At 37.8% G+C, this 17,859-nt stretch overlaps 1 protein-coding gene across 1 annotated transcript in view; it reads right to left on the bottom strand.

Annotated features, from left to right (window-relative positions):
- Positions 1-17,859, bottom strand: part of CFAP44 (cilia and flagella associated protein 44) — a 100,821-nt gene that overhangs the window by 59,669 nt on the left and 23,293 nt on the right. Inside the window, exons 9-14 of the mRNA XM_054577303.1 lie at positions 16,955-17,110; positions 16,489-16,536; positions 15,800-15,899; positions 6,924-7,018; positions 3,393-3,602; positions 2,655-2,765 (exon numbers count right to left, since the gene is read on the bottom strand). Coding sequence (XP_054433278.1) covers positions 2,655-2,765; positions 3,393-3,602; positions 6,924-7,018; positions 15,800-15,899; positions 16,489-16,536; positions 16,955-17,110 — 720 coding nt within the window. The remainder of the gene's footprint in view (positions 1-2,654; positions 2,766-3,392; positions 3,603-6,923; positions 7,019-15,799; positions 15,900-16,488; positions 16,537-16,954; positions 17,111-17,859) is intronic.

The raw sequence follows: 17,859 nt of genomic DNA, 5'->3' as shown, positions 1-17,859 counted from the left end.
AATCCTAATACAATATTAGCAAAAGAAACTCAGTGACATGAAAAGTTTGCTAAGATAGTTCAGTTGTGTTGTGGGGGAGAAGGTTAGGGGGTGGAGGGGCTGAGCAAAAAGAAAAAAAGGACTCATGGACATGCACAACAGTGTGATGATTGCCGGAGGGAGGGTGGGATAAAGGGATTAAATGGTAATGGAAAAAAATACAATAAAGATCTAAAAAAGAAAAAAGTAAACAAGTTTAAAACATCAGAGAGAAACTGGTTACAGCCACAACTCAAAGAGCCAAGATCCCAGAGAGAAAGAAGCTAAGTGAAGTGAGCTAGATATTCCCTGCAACTCTTTCTTCTCAGGGTGTTTACCAACTTACTGCTTAGGACCTAGAAGCCAAATAAAATGTAGTGTCCTAGACTTTAGGCATTCCCTCACAGATAAGGAGACAGAAATTGAAGTTCAAAGCTACAATAGAGCAAGTTAGGACCTGAGGGGACATAATCTCAAAGAAAAGGAAAATGCAAAAAAGTGAGACTGACATTGTGTTGGGCCTTTGCCTTTAAAACATTTACACAACTCTAAGCTGCGCAGGAACAGGATTTGTTCATTTCATGCAAAGAGTCACATTTGTTTTCAATTTAACTTTCAGTGTGAAAGTTACTACCACTATGTATAAAATTGGGGGTTGGGAGTTATTTTAACACTTTACAGTCCTGTATCTCCTGAAGAAATTCAATCCATTATTAAAAACCCTCCCACAGCTTTGGCTGGGTGGTTCAGTTGGTTGGAGCATCTGTACCATACATCAGGCCAGAAGAAATTGGCATGAAATATTCAAAGTGATGAAAAGCAAGAACCTACAACAAAGCTTACTCTACCCAGAAAAGCTATCATTTAGAATCTAAGGACAAATAAAGAGCTTCCCAGACAAGAAAAAGCTAAAGGATGTATCCTTCAGTAATATCCTAAAGTAATATCATCAGCAATGCGATATTACAAAAAATGTTAAAGGTCTTCTAGAAGAAGAAAAGATTAAAAATATGAACAAAATGACAAGTACATACCTATCAATAATCACTTTAAATGCAAATGGATTAAATGTTCCAATCAGAAGACATATGGTAGCTGAATAGATAACAAAACAAGACTCTTACGTATGCTGTTCACAAGAGACTCACTTAAGCTCAAAGACACACACAGACTCAAAGTAACTGGATAGAAAGATATATTTCATGAAAATGGAAGCAAAAAATTAGGGTAGCAACAGTAAAACAGTCAAAATGGACTTTTAAACAATGGCTCTAACAAGAGACAAAGAAGACCCAGCAATTCCATTTCTGGATATTTATCTGAAGAAACTCAAAACACTAATTAGGAAAGACATAGGCATCCATATAGTCACTGCTTACAATATCCAAGATATGGAAGCAACCTAAATGTCCATCAATAGATGAATGAATAAATAAAGAAGTGGTGCATATATACAATGGAATATGATTCACCCATAAAAAAGACTGAAATTTTGCCATCTGCAACAAGACTGATGAACTTAGAGGGTATTAGGCTGAGTGAAATAAGTCAGACAGGAAAGACTGATGATAGCAGATGATCTCACTCATATGTGGAACCTAAAAAACAAGCAAAACAGAACCATACTCATAGATACAGAGAAAATCTTGAGGGTTGCCAGAGGGAAGAGGGGTAGGAGAGTGGATGAAAAAGGTGAAGGGATTAAGAAGTACAAATTGGCAATTACAAAATAGCCATGGGGGTGTAAAGTACAACATAGGGAATATAGTCAATTATAATGTAATAACTATTGTATGGTGTCAGATGGGTACCAGATTTATTGGGGGGAACACTTCCTAAGTTTTATAATGTCTAATCACTGTGTTGTACACCTGAAACTAATATAATATTGAATGTCAGTTGCAATTGCAACATAAATGAGTTTTAAAAAACAATGAGCTTTCTTAATTTTAAAAGACATTTTTCTAGATACTACTACATTTTTATAGCTCTTTTCTTTAAAAGACATTAAAACATTATAGATGTTACCTCAATAACCCTGACATCACTTTTATGCAGTTCATCAGTATTATAATTACCCTGGGACCTAGTACAGCACCGGGTTTAGACAGTCAATCACTAATCAGATGACTGACCTGTAATAGGCTCCAACTTTGGGGAATTATAGGCATTAAATAAGAGTAATAATACTTAATCTCTAGTTGTTGTTAGGAAAGAGGCAATGGAAGATTAGAAGAGAAAACGGGGGTAGAATGGGGCAGAAGAGAAGTAAAAAGATAAAGATGAGGACAAGTACACTGGGGACAGAACTTCCGAATGTCACAAGGACTGTCAGGTCTGCATGTTCTGACATACTGAGTATCTGGCTAACGGCTCCTCTGTTGAAGCAAAGCCTCATATAACTCAGTGTTTCCTGAGAGGACTGTGGCCAATGATTAGAGTATGGAAGAGAGAGGGGGTAGTGAGGAGAGCGTGAAGCCCCTGAGGGTGCACTAATAGCCAAGCTGGGCAGCACACTGGTCCCTCAATGCCGGACCCATGAGTAAGGATAATAGCTGCACTTGCTATTCTCGATCAGATCACCTCATTATGTAGTAATTAAGATTTAAGCATGAAGACAAATAATAATTACTTACATGAGATATCCCAGACCACATTAACTGGCAAACAGGTCCAGGAGTAGTAATATAACCTATTGGTTTATAATCCTTTTCCACTTCAAAGAAGAACACAGTTTTATCTTTACTCTAAGAAAATGAGAAGTATTAGCCAAATATGTATTATTATGAAATCAATTCAACAGAGTACAAGGAAGAATGTAATAGCTATAGTATATCCACTGTACACTTATACCTACAATGATCACATATCCCAGATTATTCTGGGAAAATTCTTATTTCAAAATATTTACTTCATTTTCCCCAGGAAAGCACTTGACAAACCATGTATTCCAGTATGTGGTTCTGAGAATACAGTCACCATACCTGTACATAAGATTAATTCAGAAAAAAAAATTCCATAATGTCAATGTTCATCTATTAATGCACAAAGAATTTACATAGTCATTCTCTTCATTTATGGCAGTTCTATATAAGAATGCTACCCTATAAAATATTGATTATACATAAAACATCTCATGTGATTCCAAGCTGAAATTTTCTATTAATTTCAAATAAGCATTAGAACTCAACTGGTAAGAATATTTTAAAACGTCATGCACAGACCACACAGGAAGAATATGAATACAAAGAGAGCAAAATTTGGATATGTCCTCAGAAATGATTATCACCAAGCAAGGCATCATTAAGTAAGAAAACTAATAAGCCAAGTTTAACCAAGCAAGGTCAACAGAAAACAAAAGAGTTATTCCTTACCCCCGTGGCTAGAATTTCTCCATCACGTTCAAAGGCTAAAGCAGTGACCTGAGCAGTATGGGGTTTGAAAACATGTCTCAAATGGAGATCTGCATCTAAGAATTTCTTCCGTCCTGCAAAAATTGTGAGCCCCTTCGGATCATAAAGTTCAAGAACTCGGACAACCCCATCTTCAAATCCTACAACAATCTGTGATCCAGTGTAGCTAACCTTGGACAAAAATTAAACACAAGAAATCTGAAATTAGTTGATTAGGAGTCATACTACATACTAACAGATACCTCTGTATTACTTAGATTTAAGTAACTTAACAATGGCTGCCCTTTGGTAATTTCTTATACCGCTTCCTGGTAACGTCCAGCTGTTCTAGAACAGATCCTGTCACTGCTGAATATGAGACAGGTAAACAACAGCAATTCAAACATTCTTTGAGTGAATGTTCGTGGCACATCTGTCTGCTACATGTCAGGCAGCTATCACCAGCAACTCAAGAGTGAGCATAAACAGTCTCAGGCCCTGGTTTCAGAGAATTTATGGTCTAGTGCAAAGGACAGACATAAATCACACAAATGAGTGAGGAATCATGAGCTGAAATGAGTGCTAAAGGAAAGAAGCATATTGTCTGAGAGCACATAACAAAGCAAATTGACCTAGACTGAGGACTTCCTTAAGGAATAGATGGCAGAGCTGAGATCAGAAAAAGGGCCAGGAATTAACAAACTGGAAGGTAGGAGGAGCTCTCGTAGGAGAGGATATAGCTTGTGCAAAGGTCATAGGGTGGTAAAAGAAGTAACTCAGGGGAAAAAAGTTAGAATTTGACTAGAGCAGACTGAGGGAGGGCGCAGTGCTTCCACTAGAGGCTGGAGGGGGAGATGAGCAGGCACCAGGCCACATAGTACCTTACGTGGCATGTTAGGCATAGTCTTCATCTCAAGAGTAGCGGGAATTCATGTTTGTCCTTCCCACTAGACCATAAATTCTGTGAAACCAGGGCCTGAGACTGTTTATGCTCACTCTTGAGTTGCTTGTGATGGGTGCCTGACATGTAGTAGACAGAAGGTTTTTAGTTGAGGGCTGGGGGTGGGAAGTGACATGATCAGATTTGCTATTTCAGAAAAGTCATCCTCCCTGCTCTGTGAAAAATAGATCTGAGAAGGCCAGCTAGGAGGCAGGGAGAACTTTCAGGAGTACTTTGAAGAGATGGCTCTCATACTCTAGGAGAGTGACTGTGGTCGCGTGGACTGAGGTGATGTAGTGGAGACGAAGTATATAGACATATTTCAGTAAGAGTATAATGCCCCTTTGGTAATGACTAGGTAAGAGGAATGAGGCAGAAGGAGGTGTTAAGGGCAACTAAGACATATACTGAGTCAGGAAACACTGGAAGGGAGCCAGGTGTGTGTGTGGTTTGTTGCTGCTATCATTGTTTTGGAGCGAGGAATGACTGAGGGCAAGCAGAAAATCATTAACTTGGTCTTGGCCATGTTGAATTTGAGGTGCACTGGAGATCTCAAAATAGAGGCGACAGAGTCTGCAGCTTAGAGAAGTCTAGGCTGAAAATGTAAATCAAGCAATGTCAGAATTTACTAAATCTGTTGTCTTGAAACACATTCAGGAGAAGGGCAACGGCGTGGTATTCTTTAGAGCAGTGATCTTCCCTGAGGCCAGGCAATGGGAAGAATATTGGAAATAAGAAAACTGTACTACATTCATCTCTAGTTGAATGTTGTCAATTCGGCAACCATTTACTAAGTGTCAAATGTACCAGTAACTGTAGAAGCACTGGAAGTATAAATAAGAATAGGTATGATTGTCACCATGAAGAATAAACAGTCTTGTGGAAAGGAAAGACAATAAAGCAAATCATCTTACTATGTTGTGCTAAGTGCTGTAAATGAAGTACGTAAGCAATCCTTAACAAACAAACAAAAATATAACAGAGGGAGGAACACATAGCTCTATTTGAAAGTGGGTCAAAAAGGGCTATGCAGAGAAGATGATGTTTGACCTAAGCTCAGTTGTCAAGAATGATGTGGAGTTTTCTAGAATGCAGGGAATATGGAAAGAGACATTTCAATTTTAGTATAATATCCATATGATCCTTACTTGGATGTAAGGCTAAAACAGGAAACATCATGAAACCATCTGAATAAATAATTCAGTAACTGGGGCTATATTTTAAAGACTTTAATAAGAATTTAAAGATATGATGTATTATAGAATTGTATGCCTGAAACCTATATAATTTTCCCATGTACAGGAAGCAACCAATCAATGCTTCTCTCTCACATAGCTGTGTGAAGTATCTGATCATGTCACTTCCCACCCCCAGCCCCCATCTCTCTCTCTCTCTCTCTCTCTCTCTCTCTCTCACACACACACACACACACACACACACACACACATCAATAAAAACATATCCTCAGGTGAGGATTTTAAGAAAAAAGATATTTAAAAAAATAAAAACATAGCTGCAAATTATTTGGCATGCCTCCCATGGAGAGATGGGCCTTTAAGTTTCTCTCCCTTCCATCTGGGTGGAGTTTGTGACTGCTTCACCCAGTGGAATACGGTACAAGTAGCATTATGTGACTCCCAAAGCTGGGAATGCAAGCAGCTTCTGCCTTGTTGTTGGGACTCTAGATCTTGGAGCCCTGAGCTACTGTGTAAGAAATGTGTGACGGTGCTGAGGGAACCATGCTGTGATGAAGCCTAAGCCACATGGAGGGACTATTAGGTGAGCACTCTTGCTGACACCCCAGCTTAGTCCAGCCTTTAACCCAGGTGCCAGATCTGTAGTACAGAAACCTTTAGATGATTCTAGGACACAGCCATTCAAGTCTTCCCAGCTGAGGTCCCAGACACCATGAAGCAGACATAACCCATCCCAGCTGTCATCTCTCTGAATTCCCCATCTATAGAGTATGGGAGCAAAACAAAATGTTTACTGTTTTATACCACTACATTATTGTGGTAATTTGTTACACAGCAATAGATGACTAGAACAATTCCCTATCTCTGCCTAAATTTTTTTCCATAGCTCTTATCATTATCTAACATCACCTATTTTACTTATTTGTTTATTGTCTGTCTCTGCCTCCTATCTACAATTACAGTGTAAGGTGCCGTAAGGATAAATATTTTTGTCTTTATTCATTGCTATCGTCTCAGATCCAGAACAAGGCCCAGCACCTAGTAGGCATGCTGGAAATATAAACAGAATGAATGAAATCAGAGCCAGGCAGATAGAGAACATAAACAAAAGTTCTGCTGGGTAATTTCTTTGTAACACAGAACTACTACTAATCTGCAGGTGGCATAAAAATAGAATTTTGTTAAAACGGGACCAAAATCACAACAATAGGAAGGACACAATATGATTTCTATCACATTCTAAGTGAATAAACTAACTTAAAATTTTTATTCTTTTCTGAAATCCAGAGACAGAAAACATCTGTATTTCCCAGAAATAGCACTGATATAGGGTATTTATTAACAGAATCTGGTAGAAGTTCATTATAATAAACTTACCAGTCGGGGAACCCAAGCAAGGGCAGTGCCTCCTTGTTTGAATTTCACATGAACCAGAGGAGTTTTGCTGGCAAAATCATAGATTCGAATAGAGCCTATAGAAAGACAAGTTTTTAAAAAATTTAGGTATAATCCATTTTTAAATAACTTTGGCTCACTTTACATATTGAGCCTTATAACAAGAAATTTCATAAATAACTAAATCAACTGATAATTCCATAACCTTTTCTTAGTCAAAAATTTCTATGCATACCCTTTACTGAGCAACAATAAAAAAAGCAGTTGGTTACTTTTAAGGGAACTCCACAGGACTGTCAGCTGACTTCTCATCAGAAACTTTGCAGGCCAGAAGGAGTTGGCATGAAATACTTAAAGTGATGAAAAGCAAGAACCTAAAACAAGATTATCCTACCCAGAAATACTATCCTTTATCATTGAAGGACAGATAAAAACCTGCCCAGACAAAAAAAAGCTAAAGGAGTTCATTACCACCAAACCATTATTACAAGAAATGTTAAATGGTCTTCTAGCAGAAAAAAAGAGATAAAATATGAATAATAAAATGGCAATAAGTGCTTATCTATCAACATTTACTTTGAAAGGAAATGGATTAAATGCTCGAATCAAAAGATAGATGGCTGAATGGATGACAAAACAACATCTTTACATACGCTGTTCACAGGAGACTCATTTCAGAAAGAAAGACACACACAACTGAAAGGAAAGGGATGGATAAAGATATTTCATAAAAACAAGAATGAAAAAAAGGCGTGGTAGCAATTCCTTTTTTTCTTAAAGCTTTTTTATTATTATTATTTTTCATTGTTTTTCAAGTACAGTTGTCTACATTTTCCCGCCACCGCTCTCCCCCGGCACATCCACCCTCACATCACATCCTCAATCCTTCCCACCTTTGGCTTTGTTCATGAGTCCTTTATATATGTTCACTGATGACTCTTCTCCTTTTTTCCCCCGTTATCTACCTCCCTCCTAGGCCCTGGTTACTGTCACTTTGTTCTTTATGTCAAAGTCTCCAGTTATATTTTATTTGCTTGTTTGTTTTGTTGATTAGGTTCCACTTACAGGTGTGATCATATGGTATTTGTCTTTCACTGCCTGGCTTATTTCACTTAGCACAATGCTCTCCAGTTCCATCCATGCTGTCATGAAGGCTAGGAGCTCTTTCTTTCTTTCTGCTGTGTAGTATTCCATTGTGTAAATGTACAACAGTTTTTTGATCTACTCATTTACTGATGGGCACTTAGGCTGTTCCCAGCACTTGACTATTGTAAATTGTGCTGCTATGAACATTGGGGTGCATAGGTTCTTTTGAGTTGGTGTTCTAAGATTCTTAGGATATAATCCCAGCAGTGGAATTGCTGGGTCAAAAGGCAGTTCCATTTTCAGTTTTCTGAGAAAATTCCATACAATTTCCACAGTGGGTGCACCAGTCTGCATTCCCACCAACAGTGGACTAGAGTTCCCTTTTCTCCACAACCTCACCAGCACTTCTTCTTTGTTGATTTGGTTATGATGGATATTCTGACCAGTGTGGAGTGGTATCTCATTGTGGTTTTAATTTGCATCTCTCTGATGGCTAATGATGTGGAGCATACTTTCATATGGCTCTGGGCCCTCTGTATGTCACCCTTGGAAAAGTGTCTGTTCAGGTCCTTTGCCCATTTTTAAATTGGATTGTTTGTCTTCCTGGAGTGGAGTTGTATGAGTTCTTAATATATTTTGGAGATCAAAGCCTTGTCCAAGGTATCATTGGCAAATATATTTTCCCATACAGTTGGTTCCCTTTTCATTTTGCTGATGTTTTCTTTAGCCATGCAGAAGCTTTTTATTTTGATGAAATGCCATTAATTTATTCTTTCCTTTATGTACCTTGCTCTAAGGGATATATCAGTGAAAATATTGCTACATGGAACATCTGAAATTTTCCTGCCTATGTTCTCCTCTAGGACTTTATGGTGTCATGACTTATATTTAAGTCTTATCCATCTTGAGTTTATTTTTGTGTACAGTGTAACTTGGTGGGCAAGTTTCATTTTTCTTGCATGTATCTGTTCAGATGTCCCAACACCATTTGTTGAAGAGGCTATTTTTACCTCCATTTTATGCTTCTGCCCCCTTTGTTGAATATTTCTTCACCATAGAGACATGGGTTTATTTCTGGGCTCTCTCTTCTGTTCCACTGATCTATGTGTCTCTTCTTATGCCAGTACCAGACTGTTTTGATTACAGTGGTCTTGTAATATAGTTTGATGTCAGGTATTGTGATCCCTCCTACTTTGTTCTTCTTTCTTAAAATTACTGCAGCTATTCGGGGTCATTTATGGTTCCATATAAATTTTCAAAATAGGTGTTATATATCTGTGAAATATGTTCTGGTGTTTTAATAGGGATTGCATTGAATCTATAAATTGCTTTGGGTAGTATGGACATTTTGATGATATTAATTCTTCCAATCCATGAGCATGATATACGCTTCCATTTGTTTACGTCTTCTTTAATTTCTTTCTTCAGTGTTGTGTAGTTTTCTGAGTATAGGTCTTTTACCTCCTTGGTTAGGTTTATTTCTAGGTACTTTATTTTTCTCATTACTATAGCAAATGGGATTCCCCCCTCCCCCCCCCCCCCCCCGGTTTCTGTTTCTGATATTTCATTGTTGGCATACAAAAATGCCTTTGATTTCTGAATATTGACTTTGTATCTGCTGTTTTGCCAAATTTAATTCTTAGGTCAAGTAGTGTTTTGGTGGAGTCTCTACGGTTTTCTATGTACTCTATCACACCATCTGCAAACAATGACAGTTTTACTTCCTCCTTTCCAATATTTATGCCTTTTATTTCTTTTTCTTGTCTTATTGCTGTGGTTAGGACTTCCAATATTATGTTGAATAGAAGTGGTGAAAGCAGACATCATTGCCTTGTTCCCAATATCAGTGGAAAAGCTTTTAGCTTTTGCCTGTTGAGTGTGTTGTCGGCTGTAAGTTTTTCAGATATGGCCTTTATTATGTTGAGGCATGCTCCTTCTACTCCTACTTTGTTTGGTTTTTTTGTCATAAATCAGTTCTGTGCCTTATCAAATGATTTTTTCTGCATCTATTCATATGATAATGTGATTTTTGTCTTTCCTTTTGTTTATGTGATGCATTATGTTTATTGATTTGTGAATATTGTACCATCCTTGCATCCCTGGGATGAATTCCACTTGATCATGTTGTATTATCTTTTAAAAAAATATATATATATTTTATTGATTATGCTATTACAGTTGTCCCATTGTTTTCCTCCCCTTTATTCCCCTCTGCTCTACATCACACCTCCCACCAGCATTCCCCTCCTCTTAGTTCATGCCCATGGGTCATACATATAAGTTCTTTGGCTTCTCCATTTCCTATACTATTCTTAACCTCCCGCTATTTTGTACCTACTATTTATGCTTCTTATGCCCTGTACCTTTTCTCCCATTCTCTCCCTCCCCGCTGATCTCCATTTCCGGGATTCTGATCTTGTTCTACTTGTTTGCTTAGATTGTTCTTGCTTTTTGTTTTTGTTTTTCTTAGGTTCAATTGTTGATAGTTGTGAGTTTGTTGTCATTTTACTGTTCATAGTTTTTTATCTTTTTTTCCTTAAATAAGTCCCTTTAACATTTCATATAATAAGAGCTTGGTGATGATGAACTCCTTTAACGTGACCTTACCTGGGAAGCACTTTCTCTGCCCTTCCATTATAAATGAGAGCTTTGCTGGATAGAGTAATCTTGGATGTAGTTCTTGCTTTTCATGACTTTGAATACTTCTTGCCAGCCCCTTCTTGCTTGCAAGCTTTCTTTTGAGAAATCAGCTGATACTCTTATGGGAACTCCTTTGTAGGGAACTGTCTCATTTCTCTTGCTGCTTTTAAGATTCTCTCATTATCTTTAACCTTGGAAAATGCAATTATGGTGTGCGTTGGTGTATGCTTTTTGGGGTCCAACTTTTTTGGGACTCTCCAAGGTTCCTGGATCTCCTGGAAGTCTATTTCCTTGGCCAGATTGGGGAAGTTCTCCTTCATTGTTTTCTCAAATAACTTTTCAATTTCTTGGTCTTCCTCTTCTCCTTCTGGCACCCCCATGATTTGGATGTTGAAACATTTAAGTGGCACCAGAGGTTTCTAAGCTCTCACTCTTTTTGAATTCTTGTTTCTTCATTCTGTTCTGGTTGAATGTTTATCTCTTCCTTCTGCTCCCAATCGTTGACTTGAATCTCAGCCTCATCTCCTGCACTGTCAGTTCCCTGTATATTTTTCTTTATTTCACTTTGCATAACCTTCATTTTTTCCTCCATTTTGTAACCAAACTCAACCAATTCTGTGAGCATCCTGATTACCATTGTTTTGAACTGTGGATCTGATAGGGTGGCTGTCTCTTCATCACTTAATTCTATTTTTGGAGCTTTGATCTGTTTTTTTCATTTGGGCCATATATCTTTGTCTCAGCATGCTTGTTACATTGTAAGGGGTGAGCCTTAGGTACTTACCAGGGGAGGGCAACCCAGGTCACTGTGTTGTGATGCTATGTGTGGGGGAGGGATTGGGAGGGAACAATGCCACTTGCTCGGCTCTCAGCCAGCTTTCAGTCATCTACTTCCCCCAGTACCAACAAGCGAATTGGGCCCTTCTATTGCTGATTCCCAGGTGGGTGGTTTGTGTATGTTCTAGGACCCTGTGGGTCTCTCCAGTGAACTCTCCTGTGGCTGGAAGTTTCTCCTGCTGCAGCAACCCCCACAGTTTTTACAGCCAGATGTTCTGAGGCTTTCTTTTCCTATACTGGAACACTGGGTTGCATGGTTTGTCTTGCTCCCCAGCTCTTCTTCCTGGTTTATCTGCATAAAAGTGTGGGACCACCTGGTCCACCAATCGCTGCCTTGTTATGTGTCCTCTCTGCCCCTGCTGCCTGTCTCTGCCCCTCATACTGGTCTGGTTGAATGTTTCTCCTTTAACTCCTTGGTTGTCAGACTTCCATACAGTTTGATTTTCTGGCAGTTCTGGTTTTTTTTGTTTTTAAATTTGTTGTTGTCCTCCTTTTGGTTGCTCAAGGAGGGAAAGTATATCTACCTACACCTCCATCTTGGCTGGAAGTCTATCTTTTTAATGTATTTTGGGATGCAGTTTGCCAATATTTTGTTGAGGATTTTAGCGTCTATGTTCATCAGTGATATTGGACTGTAGTTTTTTTTCTTTGTTGTGTTTTTATCTGGTTTTGGGATTAGAATGATGCTGGCCTCACAAAAAGAGTTTGGAAATCTTGGGGGTTAGCATTTCTTATATTAGACAAACAAACTTTAAAATAAAGGCCATAACAAAAGACAACAAAGGACCCAGAAGTTGCACTTCCATGTGTTTTTCAGAGGAAATCCCCAAACACTAAATCAAAAAGATTCATACATATGAGTTTGTTCACTGCAGCATTATTTACAATAGCCAAGATATGAAAACAACCTAAGTATTCATCAATAGGTGAATGGAAATGAAAAAAAGCTGGGGTTACAATACTGACACTACACAGATTGTATTTTTAAGTATGTTTTCTTAATTATGCTATTACATTTGTCCCAAGTTTTCCTTCTTTGCTATCCTCCGCCTGGTATCCCATTCCCTCCAGAAATCCCTCTCTTAGTTCATGTCCATCGGTCATGCATATAAGTTCTTTGGCTTCTCTATTTCCTATACCATTTAACATCCTTGTGTCTATTTTGTACCTACCAATTTGTACTTCTTAATCCCAGCACCTTTTCCCCCATTCTCACCTTTCCTCTCCTGATAACCCTCCAAATGATCTCCATATCTGTGATTCTGTTCCTGTTCTGTTTGTTTGCTTAGTTTGTTTTTGTTTGTTTATTTTGTAGATTCAGTTGTTGATAGCTGTGAATTTGTTGCCATTTTAATGTTCACAGTTTTGGTTGTCTTTTAATTCTTAAATAAGTCCCTTTAACATTTCATATAAGAATGTCTTGGTGATGATGAAGTCCTTTAGCTTTCTCCTGTCTGGGAAGCACTTTATCTACCCTTCCATTCAAAATGACAGCTTTGCTGGATAGAGTAATGTAGGTGGTAGGTCCTTGCTTTTCATCACTTCGAATACTTCTTGCCAGTCTCATCTAGCCTACAAAGTTTCTTCTGAGGATTCAGCTGACCGTCTTATGGAAACTCCTTTGTAGGTAACTCTCTGCTTTTCTCTTGCTGTTTTTAAGATTCTCTCTTTGTCTTTAACTTTGGACATTTAAATTATGATGTGTCTTGATGTGGTCCTCTTTGGGTTCAACTCGTTTGGGACTCTCTATGCTTCCTGGACTTGTGTGTATGTCTATATCCTTCACCAAATTAGGGAAGTTTTCTTTCATTATTTTTTCAAATAGCTTTTCAATTTCTTGCTCTTCCTTTTCTGGCATCCCTATGATTCAGAAGTTGACATGTTTGGAGATGTCCCAGAGGCTCCTTATACTGTCCTCATTATTTTGAATTCTTGTTTCTTCTTTTTGTTCTGGTTGAATGCTTTTTTTCTTCCCTATATTCTGTACTATTGGTTACCTGTATATTTTTCTTCATTTTACTTAATGTAACCTTCATTTCTGCCTGGGTATTTTTTATGCTGTTGAAGTACCCAGTGAGTTCTTTGAGCATCCTGATCACCAGTGTTTTGAACTCTGCATCTGATAGATTGCTTATGTCCATTTCATTTATTTCTTTTTTCTGGGGTTTTCTTCTGTTCTTTCATTTGGGCCATGTTTCTTTGTCTCTTCAACTTGGCGGCCTCTCTGTGTTTGTTTCTGTGTATTAATTAGAGCTTCTTTGATTCCTTATCTTAGTGCACCCGTTAAGTTCTATGGGGTGGGGACATAGGTAACCACCAGGGCTAGGCAACTTGTTTCACTGCTTTGTGGCTCTGTGTGAGAGGAGGGCTCAGAGAGAGGACAATGTTGCTGCCTGGCTTCTGGAGGTTTGCCCAGCACTAGCCCCATTCCCAGTTACTTCACCCACTTCCTATATGTGACGGGTGCCCTTCCAGCTGCTGCCCTTGTGGCAAATCCCAGAGTGGGTGGGTTTGCATACATTCTAAGTCTGTGCAAGCCCTTTAAGTAGACTCTCCTGAAAATCTGGCAGTTTCTTCCGCCACCCCAACCCCCACTGCTATTTACAATCAGAAGTTACAGGGATTTATCTTCCCAGCATTGGAACCCTGAGCTTTGTGGTCTGCCCTGGTCTGGGATTGCTCACTCCCAAGGTATGCCTCCCAAATTTTAGTCACCACATGTGATTGTGGGGCCACCTGTTCCACAGCTGTCACCACCTCTCCCTCCATACCACACCTCCTCATCTCTCTACCCATCTCCATGACTCCACCCCTGCTTCCTGTGTAAATGAATGCTGCTTCTTTAAATCCTTGATTGTTGGACTTCCATACAGTTTGATTTTCTGACAGTCTGGGTGTTACTTATTTTGAGGTTTCATTTTAATTCTTCTTGCAGTTGAGCAAGGAGGCAAGGTGCGTCTACCTACACCTCCATCTTGACCAGAAGTCCTACAAAATGGACTTTAAAACAAAGCCTATTAATAAGACAACGGACCCAGCAATTCCATTTCTGGGTATTTCTTGGAAGAAACCCAAAACAGTAAATCAAAAGGATACATACAAACACATGTCCACTGCAGCATTATGTACAATAGCCAAGTTAGGAAAACAACCTAAGTATCTATCAATAGATGAATGGAAAGTTTTAAAAAGCTGGGGTAGCAGTACTTACACTAGACAAAATGGACTTTAAAACAAAGGCTAAACAAGAGATGGCAAAAGAACCTAGCACTTCCATTTCTGGCTATTTCTCAGAAGAAACCAAAAACATTAAATCAAAAACTTACAAACACACATATATTCACTGCAGCATTATACACAATAGGCAAAATATGAAAACAACCTAAATGTCAATCAACAGATAAATGAACAAAGAAGTGGTATGTATGTACAATGGGATATAATCCACCCATTAAAAAAAGAATGAAATCTTGCCATCTGTAACAGCATGGATGAATCTATAGGGTATTGTGCTGAGTGAAATAAGTCAGATAAAGAAGACGGATACCAGATGATTTCATTTATATTTGGAATCTAAAAAAGACAAAATAAATTAACAAGCAGAACAGAAAAAGACTCATAGATACAGAGAACATTTTGATGGTTTCCAGATGGGAGGGGGGCCGGGGGAGTGGTTAAAAAGGTGAAAGGATTAAGAAGGATAAATTGATTGTTAAAGAATAGTCTTGGGGAGGTAAAGTACAGTATAGGGAACATAGTCAATAATATTGTAATAACTATGTATGGTGTCAGATGGGTATGAGATTTATCAGGGTGATGATCACTTAGTACGTTATATAAGGTTTAATCACTGGGTTGTACACCTGAAATTAATATAATACTGTATGTCAACTGTAAATGTAAAATAAAAAATTATTTAAAGTCTAAAAATAAAAGACAACAGATGATTGATGGGTAGATCAATCTCACTTTGCACAGTCCACATAGATTCTCTGTAAATCAATAAGAAAGAAAGGAGATGGAAAGAAAAAGAACAGCACAAATATATATATAACCAAAATTAATAACATTTTCATGAATAATTTACTGATTGTGTCCTTATTTTAATCTCACAATAACCATGGCTGCCGCATTTTATGCCCTCTTACCCCCATAGAAAACTTACCTCACTTACATTAAAAGGTTTACCTTTTGGAAAAATTTCAAATGCTTTTAATGTTTTACATATGAAAAAAATGTATTTAAAATGAAACAAAAAAAACCCAGCTATATTTTTATTAAGAGTTTCTACTTACAGTCCAAGCCAGTAGTGGCCATAAGGTAAGTGAGAGGAGAGACGGCCAGGGCTTCAATGGCTCCAGAATGGAAGGAGAAGAGGCATTCTGGATCTTGTGTCTGATCATAAAAAGACCAAAATTCTGTTAGATTCAAAGAGAGCTTAGCCTAGAATGAAGGTCAGGTTTAAAGGATTGCAAATAGCACCCTGTTACTACATGTGTGATTGTGTCCTAATAAAAAAAAAAAGAAAAGGAAAAGCATAATAGGCTAGGAAGAACACTGGACTTTGGAATTAGGAGAAATGGAGTTGATGGCTGTATGATTTTGCACAAGCCCCTTTGAATGCCAGTTTCCATTTTTTCATCAGTAAAATGAGATGATGGCAACTGCCTGCCCATTAAATGGGATAGTGGCAAGGATTACACAAGATAATATCAATGCAAATGGCTTATGTTTATGAAAACTGTGAAGCACTATGTTAGCCATTGTCATTGTTGCTTTTATGGTAAGTTTTGCTATATGATAGACCTTTTTTAATATACAATAATAACAACAGAAGAGAGAGAACAATAGCAATCAGATATATTGACCAAGTTTTTGATGGGAACAATGATAAAATATGGAAAAAAAAGAGTATCTTTTAAGGAAGAATAACAAAGATTTATTAATATGAAAATTAGGAAAAATAAGAAAATAGACAACTTACGATATTTGAAAAACTAAGGTCAAGCTTCCATATGGCTCCACTGGAATCCTAAAAGATTAAATACCTAATAACATTTTGTCTTATCCTTTTGAACTTTTATCAAATAAAAATAATTTTCTTTCTATGATTTAAACTAAGTACAAACTATAACACTAAAAGCTTACATATATTTTAAACTGTGGCTGAAGTTTAACTAATCAACTTCTATATGTCTTGGAACACCACCACCCAATAAACGAAGCAATCTTGTTATATTTATAGTTAGTTTAACATACTAAATATACTCCTAATAGGTTTCCTGTGTTATCATATAGTCAATTAAACACCAAAACTCAAGAACTCTTCATTCAGGTTATCAACAGTAGTCTTAATGGTAAAATAGACTTACAGTGACAATAAATTATAATAGTTTTAATTTTATGTCCAGGTAACTTCAAAAGAGCCAAGAGAGAAGAATGCAACTTACCTGAGCCAACCAAACGTTACTTCCAGTTTCATTCATTTTTATCATAGAGAAGAGTTTAACATTCTTGTCTACTTGAAGTTCATTAATGGGCTCAATCTCTAGCAATCCAGTCTCATCTATAATATCAGCAGTGTCTATGGTCTCAAAATCCCATATCTTATAAAATTAATAAGAAAATACTTTAATCATAGAGCAGGTTCTGAATTAATATTTCCTAAGCCAGAAAAGAAATACAAAAATTTCCTTTGTATTTATAGAGATATGTAAGAAAATACAGCTCTAAATAGGAATTCTAATTCACCCAAAGTAATCTGTATATCAAAGTTTAAAGATATGTATGTAACAGGTCTTTCTGCACATGGAGTGGCCATAAGGAGTAGATGGTCGCTCGTTCAGCAAGACATCATAATAAGCCCTATTTCATATTTACCTGTAGGCTCCCTGGAAAGGGGAAATAGACATTCTTGCTTAATAATTCAAACACTATCTTCATTACAAACAGAGAAAATTAATGTGATTATGTGTTTATTAGAAACTGTTTCCCTTCCTTGTCATCAGTCTAGACTGTATTATTTGTATAAGGATTGTTGTTCTTGGGATGGGAGATCAGAATGCTACAGGAAAGGTGAGGGAGCACAGTTTCACATCATGCGGCAGAGAGACTCAGAAGCACTTCCTCTGCGAAGGGCCAAAGCCCACTTTGGATGGTTCTGTTGACACACCTGCCACATTTTCTCAGACTCAATAACTCAGACTCTGAGAAAGTAATTTCAGGGCAGATTGGCGTTGCCCCACATAAGTTAGCCCCATGGCGGGAGTACCAGGTCCTAGGGCTAGCCTAGTGTCTGGAGTTGGGGTAAGTTTTTCCTAAGGGGTGAGAGAGAGAGATTTCAATGTAAAGAACT

This window comes from Pteronotus mesoamericanus, unplaced genomic scaffold, assembly GCF_021234165.1.
Source record: "Pteronotus mesoamericanus isolate MK-2021 breed Mesoamerican mustached bat unplaced genomic scaffold, CSHL_Meso_final contig_42, whole genome shotgun sequence".
In the NCBI taxonomy this organism is placed as follows: domain Eukaryota; kingdom Metazoa; phylum Chordata; class Mammalia; order Chiroptera; family Mormoopidae; genus Pteronotus; species Pteronotus mesoamericanus.
This window is presented reverse-complemented; position numbering and strand designations above follow the sequence as displayed.